Source organism: Biomphalaria glabrata, chromosome 10 (genome assembly GCF_947242115.1).
Source record: "Biomphalaria glabrata chromosome 10, xgBioGlab47.1, whole genome shotgun sequence".
NCBI classification, from domain to species: Eukaryota; Metazoa; Mollusca; class Gastropoda; family Planorbidae; genus Biomphalaria; species Biomphalaria glabrata.
In genome coordinates this window covers 41,180,575-41,205,146 of record NC_074720.1, presented here as the reverse complement: position 1 = coordinate 41,205,146, position 24,572 = coordinate 41,180,575, and the positions used below count along the sequence as shown (strand labels likewise).

At 39.1% G+C, this 24,572-nt stretch overlaps 1 protein-coding gene across 3 annotated transcripts in view; it reads left to right on the top strand.

Annotated features, from left to right (window-relative positions):
* LOC106071916 (endothelin-converting enzyme 2-like) overlaps positions 1-19,012 on the top strand; it is a 51,846-nt gene extending 32,834 nt beyond the window's left edge. For all 3 annotated transcript variants that reach the window (XM_056044274.1, XM_056044276.1, XM_056044275.1), the window contains exons 15-21: positions 1,533-1,718; positions 4,218-4,314; positions 8,998-9,146; positions 10,886-10,963; positions 12,334-12,432; positions 14,826-14,899; positions 16,253-19,012. In XM_056044274.1, the coding sequence (XP_055900249.1) occupies positions 1,533-1,718; positions 4,218-4,314; positions 8,998-9,146; positions 10,886-10,963; positions 12,334-12,432; positions 14,826-14,899; positions 16,253-16,352 (783 nt within the window). In that variant the 3' untranslated portion in view covers positions 16,353-19,012. The remainder of the gene's footprint in view (positions 1-1,532; positions 1,719-4,217; positions 4,315-8,997; positions 9,147-10,885; positions 10,964-12,333; positions 12,433-14,825; positions 14,900-16,252) is intronic.
* Positions 19,013-24,572: the final 5,560 nt, after the last annotated feature.

The following is a 24,572-nucleotide window of genomic DNA, read 5'->3' as shown; positions in this document are numbered from 1 at the left end:
GGATATAATTCTGGGGAAAAAAAGTTCAACGAGTTTGTCAGTTAAGGCTCAAGCCTCTTCCAAGGGGACTAAATCAACTTATACCACAACAGCTGTCAAGTTTGATTTCTTTCCCTTGTTCGATATCAAACACAATAATTAATGACCAATAGTTAATTAACTAGTTTATGGTTCTTGTGTTTGTCAGGTACATGAAATAATTGTTGAAAATGTCAGCTTGATCCGAGATTGGGTGTCAGAGAAATAATGTGTAAAACCTTTTTACCTGACAGACAGAGTGAGTTGATATAAGCTTTGTAAAAAAAAAATACCTCTATTCTGAGTAGTATCACGTGATTAGGTGTACTATGTTTGTGTCAGGTCAACATCACATGATTAGGTGTACTATGTTTGTGTCAGGTCAACATCACGTGATTAGGTGTACTATGTTTGTGTCAGGTCAACATCACGTGATTAGATGTACTATGTTTGTGTCAGGTCAACATCACATGATTAGATGTACTATGTTTGTGTCAGGTCAACATCACATGATTAGGTGTACTATGTTTGTCTCAGGTCAACATCACATGATTAGGTGTACTGTGTTTGTGTCAGGTCAACATCACATGATTAGGTGTACTATGTTTGTGTCAGGTCAACATCACATGATTAGGTGTACTATGTTTGTCTCAGGTCAACATCACATGATTAGGTGTACTATGTTTGTCTCAGGTCAACATAACATGATTAGGTGTACTATGTTTGTCTCAGGTCAACATCACATGATTAGGTGTACTGTGTTTGTGTCAGGTCAACATAACATGATTAGATGTACTATGTTTGTGTCAGGTCAACATCACATGATTAGATGTACTATGTTTGTCTCAGGTCAACATCACATGATTAGGTGTACTATGTTTGTGTCAGGTCAACATCACATGATTAGGTGTACTATGTTTGTGTCAGGTCAACATCACATGATTAGGTGTACTATGTTTGTCTCAGGTCAACATCACATGATTAGGTGTACTGTGTTTGTGTCAGGTCAACATAACATGATTAGGTGTACTATGTTTGTCTCAGGTCAACATCACATGATTAGGTGTACTGAGTTTGTCTCAGGTCAACATCACATGATTAGGTGTACTATGTTTGTCTCAGGTCAACATCACGTGATTAGGTGTACTGTGTTTGTCTCAGGTCAACATCACATGATTAGGTGTACTGAGTTTGTCTCAGGTCAACATCACATGATTAGGTGTACTATGTTTGTCTCAGGTCAACATCACGTGATTAGGTGTACTGTGTTTTTATCTCAGGTCAACATCACATGATTAGGTGTACTATGTTTGTGTCAGGTCAACATCACATGATTAGGTGTACTATGCCTTTGTCAGGTCAACATCACATGATTAGGTGTACTGTGTTTGTGTCAGGTCAACATCACGTGATTAGGTGTACTGTGTTTGTCTCAGGTCAACATCACATGATTAGGTGTACTGTGTTTGTCTCAGGTCAACATCACATGATTAGGTGTACTGTGTTTGTCTCAGGTCAACATCACCAGTAACCGTTACTTTGAAAACGTGATCAGTCTTCACGCAATAACCAGGAAATCAATGAGTGACCAGCTGAAGTTCCCAGGTGACCGATCTCTTTGGTTCTACAGCGTCTATTTCCCAGTAGTTGAGTACTACAACCCCTGGAGTGAGCTTATGGCTACAGCGGCTGTATTGCAGGTGAGTGTGTGAGTCTTTGTCCCAGTCACTAGCTTCCTTTGGTCACTATGTTCAAGTCTAATTCCGTAAGGCTAGCTTCCTTTGGTCACTATTTCCGTCTAATTCCGTAAGGCTAGCTTCCTTTGGTCACTATGTCCAAGTCTTATTCCATAAGGCTAGCTTCCATTGGTCACTATGTCCAAGTCTAATTCCGTAAGGCTAGCTTCCTTTGGTCACTATGTCCAAGTCTAATTCCGTAAGGCTAGCTTCCATTGGTCACTATATCCGAGTCTAATTCCGTAAGGCTAGCTTCCATTGCTCACTATGTCCAAGTCTAATTCCTTAAGATAGCTTCCATCGGTCACTATGTCCAAGTCTAATTCCGTAAGATAGCTTCCATTGGTCACTATGTCCAAGTCTAATTCCGTAAGGCTAGCTTCCATTGGTCACTATATCCGAGTCTAATTCCGTAAGGCTAGCTTCCATTGCTCACTATGTCCAAGTCTAATTCCTTAAGATAGCTTCCATCGGTCACTATGTCCAAGTCTAATTCCGTAAGATAGCTTCCATTGGTCACTATGTCCAAGTCTAATTCCTTAAGATAGCTTCCATCGGTCACTATGTCCAAGTCTAATTCCGTAAGATAGCTTCCATTGGTCACTATGTCCGAGTCTAATTCCGTAAGATAGCTTCCATCGGTCACTATGTCCAAGTCTAATATTAGAGTGCTAAATGGATTTGTGAATGGATCAAGTCCAAATGGTACAAAAGCTGGGACCTTTGTAGCACGGGACGGGAAGTCTGGAAAGTTCTCAAACGCCCAAACAGAAAAGACGAATGGTGGCAACTAGACAGAAAGGAGCAAGCAATCTTGGCACGATTCCGCACTGGACACTGTCCAATAGAAGCCTACTTCACCAAGTTCCGAGAGAAACACGATCCCAGATGTCGATACTGTCACGCTGAAGACGAGACCGAGGAACACATCCTCTACGACTGCTGGGTGGCCAGAAACACATTCAAGGATACGACGAGTCTTGAAACAGAACTGGTGCATGCGAGGATCTCGCTCTGTAGGGAGACAGAACTGGTGCATGCGGGGGTCTTGCTCTGTACGGAGATAGTACTGGTGCATGCGGGGGTCTTGCTCTGTAGGGAGACAGAACTGGTGCATGTGGGGATCTCGCTCTGTATTGAGACAGAACTGGTGCATGTGGGGATCTCGCTCTGTATTGAGACAGAACTGGTGCATGTGGGGGTCTCGCGAAGACAGAAAGACCCTACAGAACACTGTCAGAGACCTGGACCGTGCTGTAAGGGATTAATCCCAGTACGGAGTCTTAGTGCATGCAGGCTTACAAATTCGTAAGGCTAGCTTCCAATGGTCTGTATGTCCAAGTCTAATTCGTTAAGGCTAGTTTTTATTGGCCACTATGTCCAAGTCTATTTCAGTTAGGCTAGCTTTTATTGGCCACTATGTCCAAGTTTATTTCAGTTGGGCTAGCTTTAATTAGTTACTTCGCTCAGTTAGTTTTGATGCAATATGAGTTTTTTTTTTCTTTAGCCAACGGTTAACGAGCAGGGTGTTATGTGGCCAGCACGACGAACAGCCGCCTTTATTTTCCACAACTAAAGTCAGGTACCCATTAGAGTTGGGTGGACTCAGGGGCGCCCTAAAAAAATCTAAAATTCAAAATCCCAGTCTTCCCAGGAGCCCTGGTTTGGAAGCCAAGCGCTTAACCACTCAGCCACCGCGTTCCCGAGTTAGTTTTTAACACAATAATAATAATGATAACTATTCGACCCGCAGCGTAGCATACCCCGCTATTTTGCAGGGCCTGCCATAGTCCACTGCAACCTATGCGAACGCAGTGGGCCCCGCACTTTCACAGGACCCGCACTTTCATAGGACCCGCACTTTCATAGGACCCGCACTTTCATAGGACCCGCACTTTCATAGGACCCGCACTTTCATAGGATCCCACGCTAATCCTAGGTGTAAATTATTGAATTAAACCATTTTATTACTTATAAAAGATTTTTCGCGGTTCCTGATTTACGTAGAATAAAGAATGAATAAAATGCAAAAACGAATTTATAATACAAACTCTTAATTTTCACTTATAATCCGTATCCCTACCCAAACTGGTCCCTGCGCAATCAGTTTCGCATAGGGCGCCCCGCTATGGTTAAGTCCGGTCCTGCTATTTAGTGATGAATGAATACAGAGAAAATTACTTGTTATCCCCCCATCCCTTTTTTTTTTCCGCCGCAAAAGTTACGTGGGGTAACTCTAGCCCGACTTGCAGAAATAAAAGAGTTATCTTTCCATGACTTTTGGTGGTGTCAGGCATGGTTGGGCCATGAAGAGAATTATATATATACATAGATAATAATAATAATAATAATTGACTATGGAAGTTGACAGAAATTCAATATGATGAATATAACTTGTTGTTTATAATAATTTTGTCTCAAATTTTTTTTTTATTTCGATTGTATGCCCTTGATCCCCCACAGAGTCCTCTGTTTGACCATAAAGGCCCTGTATACTATAACTTTGGATCCCTTGGCACTATGCTTGCCTCAGAGCTGGTCAACGCAATTAACGAATATGGTAAGTCATTACATCAGGGGTTCTCAACCTGTGGTTCGCGACCCCTTTTGGGTCGATTGACGTTCTGCCAGGGGTCGCCTAAGACCATCGAAAAAAAAATGAATTGTTTTTGTCTATTGTTCTATTGCTGTATGTATGTGTACGGGGGGGGGGGGGGGGGGTAACGGCAGAGTGGGAGATTGTAAAAAGGGGTCGCCGAGCCTAAAATGTTGAGAACCGCTTACATGATAGAATTAAATTTAACCCTTAAAATGCGTGTGTTAGTTTAGCCTCTAAACATCAGAATTGTAATTCCATTTTGTATGCACTCATTCTAAAACAGCTCAGGACTTTAAGGGTTAAAGAGATGGCTAAGTCTGTATCTATATAGGCCTATCACGAGACTAGAATCTGTCTTTTAATGTTGTCTTAGTACGTGCAAAAGTAAACGCTCTAACAAAAACGTCATCAGCTTCGTATTGTGTTTCAAAAATTATTTTCCTTAAAAATTTTACTTGTTTAAAGTTGGCATCATTTTTCAAGCTTTATTCCAGTTCATTGTGTTCAATTACTTGTTCACTTCAGACATCAATCAATGCTGCCACACTGCCGTTTTTTTTTTAAACTTTGTTTTTGTTATTCTCACCCACATTAACATTCCTTAAAGTCTCTGAGCTATATTGCATTAGTTGAAACAAACGGAAATTGTGTGAAGACGCCCCGCCTGCGCCCACTCCGAGCTACACCCGACGTTGGGCGAGAGAGGACTCCGAGGCTCATAATGAGTCAGTCAGACACTATTAAGCCCGCCCAAGACTTAGCGGGATAAATGATTTCTATTTGGATCACCCTAGCTGGTTAGTTGGCAGAAGATTGACTTGGGGGACAGACTTTGGTTGGTTTATTTTATTTTTGTTTTCTTGTTTGGCACGACTTGGATGGCTGCCTGGTCGTGCGGTTTGCGTGCTGGACTGTCGTTCAGATTTATCGATGGTCCAGGGTTCAAACCCTGCCCGCTCCCATCCCCCGTCGTCCTGCGGGAGGTTTGGACTAGGAAGTAATTATCTTCAACTCTGAAGGAACATCCGAAACATGTAAAACAAACAAACAAACAAAAGTAGCCTATATGCCAAGTGACCAATTGTGACCAACAGGAATGTGTACCAAAAATGGATGCATTTATTTGACAAATAAGTGTGGACCCAAGATTAAGACGAAAACATAATAAAACATTCGAAATTAAGTTTTTCCTGGTTTTTTTTTTTTTTACTTAAGCATTTTTCTATTCTTTTCATATACCCCTGCATGACAAGTTTTTATAATTGGTATTCCCTGGGTATTTTTTTTCTGAGAAGAGTATGGAAGTATTCATCAAGCCCGCCACCAAAGATATTTAGGTCCCAGGTAACTGGGTACGTATGGGTCACGTTGCCCCCCCTCCCACACACACACATTCCAGAAACCTTAAGATACCTTATTTTAGAAGGTATGTTTTTTTTAATAAAGTATTTTAATTTTTTTTTTTTTTTTTTTATTTTCAAAATCTCTAATTGTCTTTTTCTTGTTAGTTTTTTTTTCTGAAACTTTAAACTTTAACCCCCTTCTTTTTTTTTTCTGGTCTAAATATCTGTTGATATTTAAACAGAGACTACACACATACATGGCCTCTGTATATTTTTATTTCCATTTTCCTTGTGTTTCTCTCGGTCTCACGCCGTCCTGCATGCTAACTTGCACCGCTCCATCAACATCTACAGCCCAAGAGATGACCAGCAATGGCGGCTAATAAAAGAGGCTCTGTAATTTTCTCGCGTTTCTTGACCAGATCCCCTCCAACTGAGATCAGCTGTCATTGAGTGATCATACTTGGACATGAGTGGGAAGTCGCCGAATATTTTTGTTTCGTTGTGTGGTATTCCAAATTTTATGTTAGAAAAGTTCGTCCATATTTTTCACTAACTCAAAATGTTGAGATTAAATCAAGCCTACACTAGAAGCATGTTACTTATCTTATCTTATATAATACAGACGTTACTTAAAAAAAAAAGGGAATAATAACGTCCTACGCGTCATGCATTCAGACATCATCATGGTGACAGATATTAATAATAAGGTTTGTCTTCAAGTCCGAAGATTAGTGAGGAATGCAGTATTTCCCGTGGCTGTGAAGCCCCAGCTGTGACCTACATATTTTGCCACATCCAGGGCATGCATAACCATTGTCTGCAGGTGGTCGATTCAGATTTTCTTTTCTCCATTTGCGTCTGTCCTCGGCAGCAGATTTTCTTTTGGTCTCAAATATGTATGGCTGCGGCCTTTGTAAGTGACCTCCAGCTGTCTCGTTCTGAGGCCGCATGCAACCAGGTGCTCTCTTCTATGTCAGCTAAGGAAGGTTGACGCCTAAGCTGGAATTGAAGCATTTCCGTGGGGCGCCTCTGTTACGTCGACCACCTTTTAGCTCTTATCTTATCTTATATAATACAGACGTTACTTCAAAAAAGATGATTACGTCCTACGCGTCATGCATTCAGTCATGCATGTTAACCAATGACTTAAATTCTGCCAAGTCACTGGTTTTTCTGGCTAGCTCAGGCAACCCATTCCATGCTCTAATAGCACTTGGGAAGAAGAAGTATTTGTAAAAATTTGTCCTAGCATATGGAACGAGAAAATTACTGTCATCTTGTGTCTTTCTGAGTATTTTATTAAACTTGGTTTTTGTATTTGAAGTTTATGGTTCAGTGTTTTATGTATAGTTGCTACTTTACTTTTTAGTCTTCTATCTTTAAGGCTTTCTAAATTTTGTGATTTTACTTAAAGAGTTACACTAGTCAAATGTGAATATTCGTTTGTTATGAATCTCACTGCTCCATTTTGTGTCTGTTCCAGTTTCTTAATGTTTTCTTGACTTGCGGAGTCCCAAACAGATGATGCATATTCTATTATTGGCCTAACTAAGTGTCACCGTGTTATTTTATATGTTATGAATGTGGCTGTGGCTATCCATGTAGGCGTGGTGGTGACATTGGGTTCTTGTTACAAATCACAGAATAATGAAATGACGCTGGGTGTAGCAGACACAATAAGTTTAATATAACACCACATAGTGAATACACCATACAATTCGACCCAGGAATGGTCAGTATTAATCCAACAGTAATATACGAATATCACAACTTAGTACTTATTCTATAACCAACTACTTTAAACATCTAACTCTACTGCTTATATATATTAAGTGACTCAATACAAGTGCTTGCTACAAGATCTCTATGTGGACTGACTGCCTTTAACTCTCTGGTTCACCTAAGGTCAAAAGTGTTCACCTTAGTGCAACATGGGTTGTGAATAAGATTCACAATATGGAATTAACATACACAATACAGAATTAGGGTTTCTACTCTATGGCACCAACTTTGAGGTGGTGACACTAAGGTTAAATAACATTTTAGTTTTTTGTTCTTCTTTGACTACTGTAATGACAGTATAGATTAAATTCATAAGCTACAATTTCAGACGCATTAACATGAGCCCCTGTAATGTGCGCTATTGACTAACAAAGTTGTGCTTATCAATGATTCAAAAAACATCAGGGATTGATTAAGAACAGAAAGTATTGAATAAGATAATCAAAGTGAACTGTAAGGAACACATCAGCAAAACAATCACAGGCTAAATTAGCATCTCTTAAGATAAGATAATTTTTATTGGTCCGATCAAATGGATATTCAGTTTGACTACATTTTCGACCACCGCAGCATAATTAATGTAACAATAACAATATAGATACAAATACGAACAATATTCACACCTGAAACACATACACACTCACAACCAGCGCTTTATGAATTGGACTTCTATGAACTTCTCGTTGAAAACAAATAAACATACAAGTCTGCCTCTCTGACAACCCAGACTTTATCAACCAACAAACCACAGTTCTACGTAAAATATAATCATCAGATATACACACAGCCTACTTTATTAAATATAAAATAGACATGATCAGCACATTTTATAAATGTTATTTTAAAATTTAATTTTGAATTCACGGTGTTTTCAATCAAACATAGCCAGCAACTAACTTACCCATGCCACGCTTTTTAAAGTGAGGATTACGGTGTTTTAAATCAAACATAGCCAGCAACTAACTTACCCATGCCACGCTTTTTAAAGAGAGGATTACGGTGTTTTAAATCAAACATAGCCAGCAACTAACTTACCCATGCCACATATGCGGCTGGCTTTTTAAAGCGATGATTGGACTTTGCAGCCATCTTCGAGTCCATAGGATTTGAGAAATGTGCTTATAACTTCGATCACGAAGGATGACCTATATAACATTTATAAACCTTCCATGAAATCTTTCTTGTAACAAAACTAAATTCTTGTCTCCATCTCGCAAGAAAAACTTCTAGTCTCTGTTTTAACTCTTTGAACACTGGTTCAACTTGCTTTGAATCTGGCCTCTGTTTTAACTCTTTGAACGCTGGTTCAACTTGCTTTGAATCTAGTCTCTGTTTTAACTCTTTGAACACTGGTTCAACTTGCTTTGAATCTGGTCTCTGTTTTAACTCTTTAAACGCTGGTTCAACTTGCTTTGAATTTGGCCTCTGCCTATCCTACGTCACGTGCAATTTGCAATTCAAGTCACAGCAAGTAATCGCTACTCTCATTAATTGAAATGCCCTTTTTTTTTTAAAGGTAACCAGTACAAACTGGACGGTAGCCACTACGGGAGCTGGTGGTCAAACGAAACCACACAGCGATACAACCAAATCAAGGACTGCGCTGATGAAGCCCAAAGGAATGAGATTTTAGGCCCATTTAACTTAGGAAATATCAGCCCTACGGTATGTAAAAATTATTAATAAAAATTTTAATAAAATTGACATACATTCTGTCAAGTTCTTCTTTTGGCTTATTAAGGGGTATAATAAAATTAATAATCTCCTATTAACCCTTAAAACGCGTGTGGTGGTTTAGCCTCTAAACATCAGAATTGTAATTCCATTTTGTATGCACTTTATTGTAAAACAGCTCAGCACTTTAAGGGTTAATGATCTCAAATTAGTTCTACCTCTGTAGATCGACAACGTGTGAACTTGTAAGTAATAATAGTTAAAATACTTCTCTTTATGACTATTTAGTAATAACTATGAAAATATACTTCAAAACAGCATCAGTTCCAAGAAAACAATAATTCTAATACCAGAAACAATCTCCGTAACTACAAAAAAACACTTGTTCAATCAAACACTCAGCAAAGCAGCTAGCCTATCATATTTTATGATTTGTTTATTCTAAATTCATGCTACGAGGCCTAAGGGAAATCTAAATACCACATCACAAACCTAGAGATTAGAGACAGGGTTACTGCAGCGATTGGACCCCATGATGACCTGCTAACTATCGTAAAAAAAACGCAAGATAAAAATCTATTGCCGTATTACAAAGTCTTCGGGGCTCGCAAAGACCTTCCTTCAGGGAACAGAACCAGAAAAAAGAAGAGGAGGCAGACAGAGAAAGCGATGGGAGGACAACATAAAAGAATGGACGGGACTGCCATTGAAAGAGGTTCTAACTAAGGCAAAAGACAGGGAGGAATGGAGAAAGACGGTCGACAAATCTTGCCTGGTACCCCAACGGTCCAACAGACTAAGGAATAGGTGAATGTAAAAAAATACCGATGACGAATAGAGACAAAAATATTATCTGCACTGATTTTGGCAAAATATTGAGGTCACAGATGGTGCATTGCAGCCACATGAAATACTGCACTCTACGTGGGGTCTAACGGAGGCAGCCTAGTAAGGATAGGTGTTTACTTGCAGAACATCACAAACATAGAACATAAGAATGTCTGCCTTAAGCAGTTTCTTCATAAGCTCCTAGACTTAGGCGGAACTCCTTTGCTTCTGTCTAATGTCCAACATTTCTTCTAGGTCTCTCTCTCTCTCAGTGCACAAGCTAGAGGGCGCCTCTGCACTAACTAGAATGGCGGAGTGCAAGACAGGTTTATACAAATAAAAAATAAAAAAAAGTTCCCCTTTCAGACCCTGTGATCTACAGGGCAGATAATGTAAACGGTTTCTGTGGCCAACGGTTAACGAGGGCGTCATGTGACTAACACAACGACCCACCTTTACTTTTCCCCAACTAATGTCAGGTACCCCTTAGAGTTGAATGGACTCAGAGGCGCTCAAAGATCCAGAAATTAGTAATCCCAGTCTTCAGCAGGATTCGAACCAGGGACCCCCGGTTCAGATTCAGAAGCCACCCCACCTCCATTAAATATTATGGAAATGAATTAATTTTCATTTTCTGGCTCTGCCAAGGTTGAGCTACGTTAAAAGGGAAACTAAATTCATTGTAGTCTCCCCTTAACAGAGTCCAGGGAGAGATTTTCTGAGGATTCAGCAGGTCTGCTAGGGCGGCGCCTTCGACGTCACGAAGGCCTTGGAGTTTCCCTACCCTCCCTTTTTTCTGTAACCTTTTTCTGTAACCTTTTTTCTGTAACCGTTAACAGTAACAGTTAACTTTACGATTTAGTGTTAAGACCAACTAACTGGTTGAATCTTTGTACCCCTAGGTCAACATAAGCAGATATTCAAAGTATTATGCTACCATACTATTGTCACGAGCTGCTGGTCTGAGGTTATCTTATTTGGTAAGTTGAATAGTGAAATATCATAACTGATAGCTGCTATTTCTTTGGATCAAATTGCCAAGAGAACCCAACTTATATACAGACGGGGAACAAAACAAAAAACAACAACAAATGAGACAAAAGGAAATAGGCTTTTTGTTACTGGTCGTAACCGGTGGGTGAAAGCAAACATTATCAATGTCTGGAGTTCGAGGCTCTATTCGTAAACATTGTAAAGCTTCTTTTATATTTGATTTATATTGACTTATGTTGACGTCTTATGTTGACGTCTTAGGTTGACTTGGCTTATGTTGAGTTGGCATATGTTGGCTTATGTAAACTTGACTTATGTAAACTTGACTTATGTTGACGACTTATGTTGACTTGGCTTATGTTGACTTATGTAAACTTGACTTAAGTAAACTTTACTTTTGTAAACTTGACTTATGTAAACTTGACTTGTGTAAACTTGACTTATGTAAACTTGTTTTATGTAAACTTGACTTATGTTGACTTGGCTTATGTTGACTTATGTAAACTTGACTTATGTAAACTTGACTTATGTAAACTTGTTTTATGTAAACTTGACTTATGTAAACTTGACTTATGTAAACTTGACTTATGTTGACTTGACTTATGTGGGTAAAATGAAAGGTTGTCTAGGTCCGTTCTTCACAACACCAGATAATGCGCCATCAGACTGATGCAATGGGTGTTAAGGTGTAAATGGGGAGCACCTCCCGCACCGTTGCACCGCTATCCAACTTAAGCCAGGCATCCAAACATTGGGTTGGACCCCCTAAACTTTACTAACACCATCCACATAGCCCTAACAATCGTAGACGGAGGAGGTCCCAGTTAGCCTCCGCTAGAGACGTTCCAGGCGTTACCATGACTCGCCAATATAAGCCACTACCATCTGTGAGCCACCTTGACTTATGTTGACAGCTTATGTTGACTTGACTTAAGTTGACTTGACTTAAGTTGACAGGACTCATGCTGACTTGAATCATTGAATCAAATTTAATCACTCCGATGCGATATGCTAAATGGCCAATACGACATGCCTGATGTCATGTATCCATTATGACATGCCTGATGTCATGTATCCATTATGACATGCCTGATGTCATGTATCCATTATGACATGCCTGATGTCATTTACCAATTATGGTATGTCCGATGTCATTTGTCTAATATGAGACGCATGATGTCATTTATCCAATATGAAATGTCTGATGTCATTCATCCAAAATTACATGGCAAATGTAATCTATCTAATGTGACAAGTGCCACTGAATGATAAAATTTGAATGTTATTCATAAAATCTAACATGTCAAATGTCACGATCTTTTGTGACATATCAATCCTGTCACTTTTGTGTCTACAGGCTTACAAGAAATACGAGAGCCTAGTGGGCAAGGAGAAGATGCCTGCTGGTATACACAGATACACCGCTGATCAGATGTTCTTTGTGGCTCACGCCCAGGTAAGTGTTATCTATTATAGCTCACTGTTCCGGATAACTGTTACAACTAAGTAGACTCCGTTCCGGTTCACTGTTACACCTCTGAAGACTCTGTTCCAGGTAAAAGTTACAATTCTTCAGTCTCCGTTACGGGTAACTGTTTCAATTATTCAGACTCCGATCCTGGTAAATGTTACTCTTCTACTAGGTAGGAAACCTTCAGAATATATTTGTGGAGCTCAAATGACTATATTTTCATTGAATTTATTAAATCTAAACACGTGCATGAAATATTCAATAGAAGTAATTCAATTCAATCCATGGTCTTATGATATAAAAATAACAGGTTTTCTTTAATGCCTGCCAGAGGCGGCTAATTGAGGGTGGCGAATAGTGGTGACCATCTAAAGGCCCGATTACTGCCACCTATGTACCTAAGTACCTTAGTGACGAACTACTTAGTAATGCTGTAGAGGCTCGGTGGCTGAGTGGTAAAGCGCTTAATTTCCTAATCGAGATTTCCGGGTTCGAATCCTGGTGAAGATTGAGATTCTGAATTTCGGAATTTTCTTGCTATTCTGAGTCTACCCTGCTCGATTGGGGATTTGACATAAGTTTGGGAAAAAGTAAGGGCGGTTGGTCGTTGTGCTGGCCCCATAACACCCTCGTTAACCGTCGGCCACAAAAACAGATGACCCTTACCTCATCTGCCCCATAGATCGCAAGTTCTGAAATGGTTTCCCTTTACTTTTTTTAAATAGTGCAGTGTTTCCCAAACTGTGTTCCACCAGGCCTAAATGAGTGTCCCACCAGGCCTGAATGAGTGTTCCACCAGGCCTAAAAGAGTGTCCCACCAGGCCTGAATGAGTGTTCCACCAGGCCTGAATGAGTGTTATTCCAGGCCTAAATGAGTGTCCCACCAGGCCTGAATGAGTGTTCCACCAGGCCTGAATGAGTGTTCCACCAGGCCTGAATGAGTGTTATTCCAGGCCTAAATGAGTGTTCCACCAGGCCTAAATGAGTGTCCCACCAGGCCTGAATGAGTGTTCCACCAGGCCTGAATGAGTGTTCCACCAGGCCTGAATGAGTGTTCCACCAGGCCTGAATGAGTGTTCCACCAGGCCTGAATGAGTGTCCCACCAGGCCTGAATGATTGTTCCACCAGGCCTGAATGAGTGTTCCACCAGGCCTGTATGAGTGTTCCACCAGGCCTGAATAAGTGCACCACCAGGCCTGAATAAGTGTTCCACCAGGCCTGTATGAGTGTTCCACCAGGCCTGAATAAGTGCACCACCAGGCCTGAATAAGTGTTCCACCAGGCCTGAATGAGTGTTCCACCAGGCCTGAATGAGTGTTCCACCAGGCCTGAATGAGTGTTCCACCAGGCCTGAATGAGTGTTCCACCAGGCCTGAATGAGTGTTCCACCAGGCCTGAATGAGTGTTCCACCAGGCCTGAATGAGTGTTCCACCAGGCCTGAATGATTGTTCCACCAGGCCTGAATGAGTGTTCCACCAGGCCTGTATGAGTGTTCCACCAGGCCTGAATAAGTGCACCACCAGGCCTGAATAAGTGTTCCACCAGGCCTGAATGAGTGTTCCACCAGGCCTGAATAAGTGTTCCACCAGGCCTGAATGAGTGTTCCACCAGGCCTGAATGAGTGTTCCACCAGGCCTGAATGAGTGTTCCACCAGGCCTGAATGAGTGTTCCACCAGGCCTGAATGAGTGTTCCACCAGGCCTGAATGAGTGTTCCACCAGGCCTGAATGAGTGTTCCACCAGGCCTGAATAAGTGTTCCACCAGACCTGAATGAGTGTTCCACCAGGCCTGAATGAGTGTTCCACCAGGCCTGAATGAGTGTTCCACCAGACCTGAATGAGTGTTCCACCAGGCCTGAATGAGTGTTCCACCAGGCCTGAATGAGTGTTCCACCAGGCCTGAATAAGTGTTCCACCAGGCCTGAATGAGTGTTCCACCAGGCCTGAATAAGTGTTCCACCAGGCCTGAATGAGTGTTCCACCAGGCCTGAATGAGTGTTCCACCAGACCTGAATGAGTGTTCCACCAGACCTGAATAAGTGTTCCACCAGGCCTGAATGAGTGTTCCACCAGACCTGAATGAGTGTTCCACCAGGCCTGAATGAGTGTTCCACCAGGCCTGAATAAGTGTTCCACCAGACCTGAATGAGTGTTCCACCAGGCCTGAATAAGTGTTCCACCAGGCCTGAATGAGTGTTCCTTGAGCTACTAGAATAATTAATTAGTAGGTCACCACGTGAATTAATCTCTATGAAAAAAAATAAGCAAAGTGTTCCGCTAAATACTCAGAACATTGCGGAGTGTTCCGTTAAAGAAAAAGTTTCGTAAACATTGTAATAGAGACTGCTCAACTAGTATTTATCAACTTTTCTACAGGCCAACTGTGAGGACAAGCCAGATCTATTAAAGTATATACATCTGCTGCGCGGACAGTACCCCAGTAAAAATAGGTAACGAAGCAAATTGTACCTCCTGTTCTGTCACAATATGTTTATTACAAGATTCTAATTAGGAAGATACGACAATTAAATAATAAAGTTCTGGCCATAGCTATAAATAAATATAGACTGGAAAAAGGAAATAACTTCATGTAACTTGAAAACATGTCTATCTATTGTTGTCGGATTTCCGAATTCTGAAAAGTTGCATGATCTTCAGTATTAGAGATTAAACAAAACTACACTGCTCATAAATGCTGTATAATTAAATACACAAAATTGCAAGTCAAAAATGTTCGCTTCATAAAACTCTTTTATCGGCCAGTCTATATTTATTTATGTCTATGGTTCCGGCATAATTTAATCTTAGATATTGGTTCAAAGAGAACAAACTCGCACGTACAATATGTTTAATTGATATAAAGTGTTAAATTTTTTTTAAATAAAATCAAGTGTATTAGGAAATGTATCAGTGATTCAAAATTGTGTTTTCCCTGAGAGAAATTGGACAATAATTGTCTTACGCAATATAAACAAAACTTTTTCGACATAAGGTTGTTATTTGCTGGAATCGGTAATGGGTGTAAGCATTCCGCTACATAGTCACTACATACAGAGGCGTAGTGAGGAAGGGGGTAAAGGGGGGGGGCACGATGCCCCGGGCGCTGCCCCCAGGTGCGTCAAAAAAAAAAAGATTTATTGTAGATATTTTAGTTAGGTAATACAATCTAAGGCTATTAGTATTGTATTATTTTTAATACTTTGTATTTATATTTTTTGTATGTGGTGTTTATGGAAAATGAAAGAGGGGGGGGGGGCGCCAATAAAGTTTTTTAGCCCCGGGCGAATGTTTCGCCCACTACGCTTCTGATTACATATAAAAATGCTTCCAACGGCTTGTTGTCTCACTTATGACAACCAGTTCAACTCCTGGCCTTCTTGTCTGGCATTGATATCGCTTCAGTGTAACAGTTAGGCAATAAAACTGGTACCTAAACCAATAACTTTCTGGAAGATGGGCTCGTGAGCCTTGGCTGGCTACCCACCTTGGAAAGGTTAAACTATGAATTCAAACCTCTGCTCTCCGTGTGGCTATACTAAAAAAAAACAAACAAGCAAAATACATGTATAAGTAATCTTTTTCCTTAGAACTATCAATAATGTACAACCCATTTCCCTTATTCGATATCAAACAAAATAATTCAATTACCAATAATTAATTGACGAATTGAGTATTTTTGTTTATGGATTCATGTTTTTTTTTAGGTACAATAAATAATTGTTTATCGTATCAACTTTAATGCGTGAGGGAGAAATAGCGTTCACAATTTTAAATTGCTAAATATCTCTTTTTTTGTCTTTCAGTGTCAACCTGGAGTTATCACAGCTTCCGGAATTTAGAAGAGCCTTTAACTGCCAGTTAGGACAACGCATGTTTGTTGAAAAAACTTGCTCACTCTTGTAAACCAGTTTCAAGTTTAATGACAGGACATCATGAGGATAAAGGGTATCAAGGCATTAGTATCGAGCCCCTATGCACTGAGAGGACATGTAAACAATGACAGAATAGACAAACAATGGCAGGACAGACAAACCATGAAAAGGACAATCAAAAGGACATCAAAACATTAACAGAAGAGCCAAAACACCAAAATATGACTAAAACTAAAAAAATGTGTAAAATGTTTTGAAATAAACAATTTGAAAAAGGGAAGATACAAATACAAACACTCGACTCATTGCTGAATTCTTCAATTACTTCCTATTTGTTTTCTTTTGCAAAGATTTAAATTAATTTCGAGTTTCATACATAACACATTTGTAAAAGCATCTGATACTGACGGGGGATATCTAATTTGATTAAGAAATACGAATGGCCCTTTGACTCTTTTAAGTCTATATTTTTTTAAAAATCCAGTGCCTGTACTTTGTAGATCTAGACCAGTTTTTTAATAATCCCATGACCATTTAAGTCTTTGGAATTGCGTGTTTACATGTGTTTGTGTGTGTGTGTGTGTGTGTGTGTGTGTGTGAACAGGGCCGGATTTACTACAGTGTAGATATTGCAGCTTCTAAGGCTCTCACTCTCTAAGAAAGGGGTGAGGGTCAAACTTTAAAAAAAACTTAGAAAATGTGCAAATTATATTTTTTTAAAAAGGAAGGGAAACTGATTAAATGTATTACTCAAACGATTTTCATTCCATCTCTGCCTGTGGTCTCCTCTGGGGCATGGGGCCACCGATCAGCTTTCTCCAGACGTCTAGGGTTCTGGGCGAGTCTCTCCAATTGCTTGTCTGCTTGACATCTGCTTCACAATCTCAGCACTATGTGTTTCTGCTACGTTCCTTCATAATGTGCAATTACCCTTGCATTAATTAAGTTCTTTTTCATCAGGCTGGGGGCCTCCATAACATGCCTCCCCTGCGCCTCCACTGACTTGAATTCGCCCCTGTGCCTCTATTGACTTGAATCCTCCCCAGAGCCTCCACTGACCCCCACCCCTGTGCCTCCACTGACATGATTCTGCCCCTGTGCTTCCACTGACTTGAATCTGCGCCTGTGCCCCCACTGACTTGAATCCGCCCCTGTGTGTGTGTTTATAGAAAAAATAAATGTATTAGCATATACGAGTTATTAAACTTCCATTCTACTTCGTATCAATTTTGACTGATTCAAGCGAAAATCTAAATCTAAAAGCTCTCAAGTCTAAAGCTAAATTAGCAAAGCACTAAGATCATGACACAACTGATACCAAGACGCCATCTCCATACCTTCATTCAGTCTTCATTAGAATCATGTTCACCAGAAATACGTTCTTATTGCACGTGTGTTGAGGTATTGTTCGTATTACACAATTACATTCACTGTGTCTTTTTTTGTGTGTAATATTTTAGCAGATCATTTACAGATTTCTTAGTAAATAATGTTTTTGCATTGAGTTTTTTTTATTTTTTAGCTTGTTCTTGTAATTAGTTAGGGTTTATATTTAGTGGCCCATTGCTGTTCATTTTATAAAGTATATTGTTGTATCCGTTACTTATCAGCTGTAGCAACTTTTAGAACTATTACAAAGCTTATATCAACCTACTCTGTCTGTCTTGTTAAAAGTTTGCACACGTTATTTCTCCCTGACGCATTCGCCGATCAAGTTGAAACTTTGCACAAATATTCATTGGCATAGACAAAAAATGACACAATACAAAAATTAATCAGTTAGTCAACCACTGGTTAAATAATTAATTTGTTTGATACCAAAAAGGGAAATTAATCCTTCAGTTATTCACAGACATGGCTAAATGTGTGGAGTTTTGTCCCCTTAGATAAATAAACTCGCTGTGTACTTATTCTCAGATCAAGTTCAAACTGTAAATAATTATTTATTGTACGTAACAAAACACGACTTAAGAACTTAACAAATTAGTCCATTATTATTGGTAATTAATTATTGTGTTAGATATCGAAACATTATTGATAGATGTAGCTGTAAGTGCGGAGTTCTTTCCCTTAGATAAGCTTTGTTTCATTTTTTTTGTAAGATTTTATTTTTCATATTTTGTTTCTTATAAACATTTTGTAAACAAACATTTTTTTATGTTCTAAAAACTCGTCTCCTCTGTAGAGGATGGAGACGAGTACTGTACTCTATTGCATGCTCATTCTTTTCTATATAAATATAAATGTATTTGTATAAATTATAAATAAATCTATGTATACGTATATATATATATATATACCGTGCTTTTTTGTTGTTGTTGTTGTTGTAAAAACAATAGCTGCCGGTACTCAGTGATGGATCGCCAAACTTTTAACTACTAAAAATTAATAATAAACGTCGTTAAAATGTAAGAAAAGTAATTTTTTCCCCAGATTAGAAAAAGGTGCCGGTACGCCGTACCGGTGTGTACCGTCACAAAAAAGCACTGTAAATATATATATATATATATATCACCGATAGCTAGCCAAATAAAAAAGAACAGATTACTTTGTTAATCTTATATCCATAATGCTACAATATTATTTTATATCCATTACATTTATAATCAGACTTGTTAACGCATAACTATGTTGTAGAATTGTATAATATATATTTTGTTTTTATAAATAAACTATGATATATATATATAACTGTAGTTGGTGATTTGTACCTACAAGAACCAAGTTCTTCTTACTTTTATATCAAATAGCTCATTGTCCACATGTAGACAATCAGGTTGTGTTCACGTTGCTCCTGTTCACACATTCGACATTTGGGTGTAAGCAGGACCAATAGCTAGGCCTCAACACAGACCTGTGACGTGGCAACCTGTGGGCAGTGGAGGCTGGTCGTTTCTGAGCTGATCTTCGAAACACATTTTTTATTTCAAACGGACCCTAATGAACTCTGAGTACGAAAATCAATACGCATGGGGGTAAACATACGAATACCGCTCTTTAAGAAGAATGTCAACAAAAAAAAGAGGGGGGGGGGGGGCGCAGGGCCGGTCTTAAGGCACTGCAACCTATGCGGTCGCAGTGGGCCCCGCGCCTTCATAGGCCCCGCGCTAATTGTAAGTGTAAATTATTAAATTAAACCATTATAACTTATATATAATAACAGGGTTTCCACGGCCTCCTAATTTTAAGGAAATCTCCTAAAAAGGCAAAATGTACGAAAAAGTCCTAAAAATCTCCAAAAATTATTAAAATCTCATGAAAAATGGACGCTATTGTCATTTTTGGGGTGCCAGTAAATAAAAACAGCATTGTGAGCTTTCATTTAATAAAAATTTATTGCAAAAACGAAAGTATTTTCTAACTAAAATAATCTTAAATTTGACATTATGCTTATCCCTACCCAGACTGGGCCCCGCGCAATCCGTTTCGCATAGGGCCCCGCAATTGCTAGGGCCGGCCCTGGGGGGGGGGGATTCGCACAGATTTATTTAAATGATACCTTACTGGTAAACCTTTGGACAAAGAAACAGGTGAACTTAACATCATCTGCCCTATACATCGCATGGTCTGAAAGGGGGACTTTTTTCTTTTTACTGGTCCTCTTTATGAAATGAAACAGTTTAATTCCTCGCGTAGATTTTATAAACAGATTGAACTCACGGCATAATAATAGTAAGGCTTCTCTTCGAGTCCGAAGATTGATGAAGAATGCAGTATTGCCCGTGACGACGCAGCCCCAGCTGTGACCTACATATCTTGCCACATCCAGCGCAAGCATAAACATTCTCCGCCGGTGGTCGATTTGGATTTTCTTTTCGCCGTCTACGTCTGGTCCTCGGCAGCGGATTTTCTTTTGGTCTCAAATGTGTATCCTGTGTATGGACACAGTGTATATCAAGCACTAATACACATTATAATCCAAATTCAACAAGAAGCTCACATTATTACAACAAAACATGAAGCCTGACTTTTGCAAATTGTACAGACTGATTTGTGAACCCAATTGAATAGGTAGTCTCCCTTATTTATAGATTTACAAAGCGAAACCTAATCCGTCACAGCTTTTGATTACTAATGAATCCCCTTTACATGTTTACTATTCTATGTAGAATCTCCAATCTTCGGGAAGGTCATGTGTAGATAAACATAATGTTTGCACTTCTCGAGAGACAAATAAGCGTTCATCACGTTTAATACTTTTTATACATCTGCATTGCTACCAAGATAAAAACCAATAAACATAAATATACATACTTTTGTTTTTTTTTTCTCATTTTGGAAATGCAGAAGATATAATTTATAACTCTGGATACTATTAAAAATATAGAACCGGTGGTATTAAAAAAAAAAATTCATAATGTCTGTGTTCGGCCACTAATGAACCTTAAGATAAGTTAAAATTTAATTTAAAAAAAATAATTCTGTATTACATTTATTGAGCATTTATTTTAATCTTAGTTCTCTCCCCTTCCACTTTTTAATAACTTTTACCAAGAGAAAAAAACATACAGCAGTTGTAGATCTTTGCTGTCGTATAGATGTAGTGAAGAGTTTCGGACTATCGCCACGTTTGTCACGGGTTCAAACCCTGCCACTTTTCATCCTCGGTCCTCATGCTGGACGTCATAATCTACATTTCTAATACCTATAAAACAAACAAAGCAGGTGGGTTGATTTAATTAATATATTAATATTAATATGCTTTTTATATAGCGCTACTTTCATGCTTATAGCATGCTCAGAGCGCTTTTGGTCCAATCTCATTTGTTTATACAGTTGGGGGGTGGGGGAGAGGGGGTATCTAGGAGTTGGTTTTCCGTGCTGTCTTTAGGCGCTGAGTAAACGCAACTCTGCCCGAGTCGGGTGTCGAACCTCGAGCCCTGTAGAATATTCGTGTTACACAAATAACAACCTAGTGTTTAAGAGGGAAGACATATTAGCAGGGCCGGTCTTAGGCCACTGCAACCTATGCGGCCGCAGTGGGCCCCGCGCTTTCATAAGCCCCGCGCGATGCTAATTCTAGGGGTAAATTATTATATTACACCATTTTAACTTAATATTAAAGGGTTCTTGGAATTCTCCTGAAACTATCAAATATAAGAAAAAGTCATGAAAATCTCCTGAAATTATTAAAATTTTCTGAAAACTGATGCAAATCTCCTTAAAACAGACAAAATTGTCATTTCGGGGTGTCATTCAATATGGAAAACGCCAGTCCTACACATGATTAAAAAAAACGGCATTGTCACCTTTCGTTTAATAAAAATGTAATAATAAGCCGAATTTTAACCAAAACAAGAAGTTCTAATACTTAATTTACTTTAATAGTCACTGGCATACAAATATAGATTTTTATCTATCTCGACCTCTTAGAAAAAAAAGCGATATTTTGTTAGTCGATAGTAAATCTAAAAGGCAGATCTGAATGTTTATCGGCTTTTTGTTGGAAAACTACTATCTACTGTTGATGGCTCGTAAAGTTAATTTTTGACAGTGATTTTGTACTTAGTAAAATAAAATGCAAAGACGAATTTATTTTCTAATACAAAGTCTTAATTTTCACTTATTTATCCTTATCACAACCCAAATTAGGCCCCGCAAAATCCGTTTCGCATAGGGCCCCGCAACCTGTAGGACCGGCCCTGCATATAAGGAACTCCATTTATTACGTAAACACAAGCGGTGTTGCACTGACGCGCTAGTGTGCAAATGTACATATAATACCAATATGTTACATCTCTCTTCTTTAATTCAGAAAATCTATTTATCAGAATAACTAACAAACTAGTCAACTAAAAAGTCAATTCACAAAAATCAAGTTCACAAATCAAGTCTCTTGGGTTTGTTAACTATTCTGCCTGAGCGTGTTACGTAAGGTTCATGTGGTCTAGATGTGTTAGAAGAAGCAGTGTGTAGTGGCGGCTCTATCTCTAGAGTAGTTTGTAATCTTGGACTCTCTAGACCTAGTGGTTCTGGCTGATCTGAGATGTTATCTGAAAGTCATAATTATTGTCAAATCTGTTTGCTTTCTCAGAAAACTTTCTGATGTGTTTCCTGCTTCTTCCGTAGACCTGATTTCCACTTTTGACATTATATGATCTAGGCTTACAATGTTTCGAAATCTATCCCCCGACGTCCTGCGGGAGGTTTGGGCTAGGGTGTCATTATCTTCAGCAATGGAGAAACATCCGAAACGTCTAAAATTTTTACAGGCATTTGAATCTTTGAATTTGTTTTGTGGTTAATTGATTTATGAGTGTGTGTCATAATTAGGATAAAGAATGCTTTCAAATGGATCATCACAACTGAATGGAGCAGTGGGAATAGACCCAACCAGATCAAATACAACTTGACAAACTAGTTCAAGTATGTTTAAAGAACTTTCTGTTTAAACTATGTTTAATGAACTATGATTGATGAGCTATCTGGTTAAACTTAACTCGCTTATATGGATATTTGTAAATATCCGTAAGTATTAAGAACCAAATCACGAATATCAACAAACAAAACGTGTGACTTTGTTACGTCAGAGGTCTAAACACATCCGATCATATAGTTCAACCCTTAAAGAACAAACCGGAAGTCAGGCAAGGAGGAAAACCGGAAGCATACGCCGGCATTTAACTGTGTAATTAGAACAGGGGGAAAAAAACTTTTAAGGACATGGTTCAACGCTTCGGATATCTCTTTCCATCTGGCTATGAACATTTGACGATCACGTGGGTGGAGCGATTGATACCGACTGTAAGAACTAGAGTCATAATATATCAGTGAGGCCTGGCTAGCAATAAATGGATAATAAAGGACCGGGGGGGGGAGGGGGGTCTCTTGTTGTCATTATTATAAGGGAAGGGGGGAGCGTATGATGACTCTGTACTATGCGCCCCTTGGTTCGTATCAGGTTGAATCGATAACTGGGTTCCATTTTTTTTTTCTCTATTTGATGCGGCCCCAGTCTTGGTAGCACGCCATGTATGATATTAAGATGGTGTCATTCAACTCGGACTTCGCTTGTAAACATGAAGGATAATGAGATCATTAGATACTTTCATCTTTCTATTTGACCTTTGACCCTCGCCCCCTCCCACACAAACACCAGCTCCTAGCCCAGGAACACAAGCCTTAAGTCTTCTGACTTCGCGTGTTTGACTTTTGTTTTCACAAGTTTCTTCCTATTTAGTTTGAGGAGTGGCAGGAGTGGATGTTGTTTTATAGCTTGTGGGATTTGCGCTTTAGACTGGCGTCCATCTTTACGTGTGGACCAGAATCTTCTGCTTTCCACTTGACATCACATAGATTACGTCATACTGAGCTTGTATCTATCTATCTATCTATCTATCTATCTATCTATCTATCTATCTATCTATCTATCTATCTATCTATCTATCTATCTATCTGTCAGTCTGTCTGTCTATCTATCTATCTATCTATCTATCTATCTATCTATCTATCTATCTATCTATCTATCTATCTATCTATCTATCTGTCAGTCTATCTATCTATCTATCTATCTATCTATCTATCTATCTATCTATCTATCTATATATCTATCTGTATGTCTATCTATCTATCTATCTATCTATCTATCTATCTATCTATCTATCTATCTATCTATCTATCTATCTATCTATCTATTTATCTATCTATCTATCTATCTATCTATCTATCTATCTATCTATCTATCTATCTATCTATATATCTATTTATCTATCTATCTATTTATCTATCTATCTATCTATCTATCTATCTATCTATCTATCCATATATCTATCCGTCTCTATATATCTCTCTGTTATTTTATCTATCTTTCTATTTCAAGGTTAAGTAAAAAAAAAGTAAAGTTCCCCTTTCAGACCTTGTGATCTATAGGGCAGAGGATGTAAAGGTCACAGTTTCTGTGACCTACGGTTAACAAGGGTGCCAGGTGGACAGCACAACGACTGAACGACCAACCGCCTTTTCCCCAACTAATGTCTGGTACCAATTAGAGCTGGGTGGACTCAGAGGCGCCTAAAGATCCCGGAATTAAAAATCCCAGTTTCACAAGGATTCGAACCCAGGATCCCCGATTCGGCAGCAAAGAGCTTTACAGCTCGGCCACCTCGCCTCAAGGCTTAAAGCAATGAAATCTTTCTGAAAGGACTAAAACTACGACAACTATTTGTACTTAAAGTCTAGGCTACAGAAATCAAGATTCTATATAAAACCATTGTACTTAACAATAAGGTTAACAAAATGAACATCATCACTT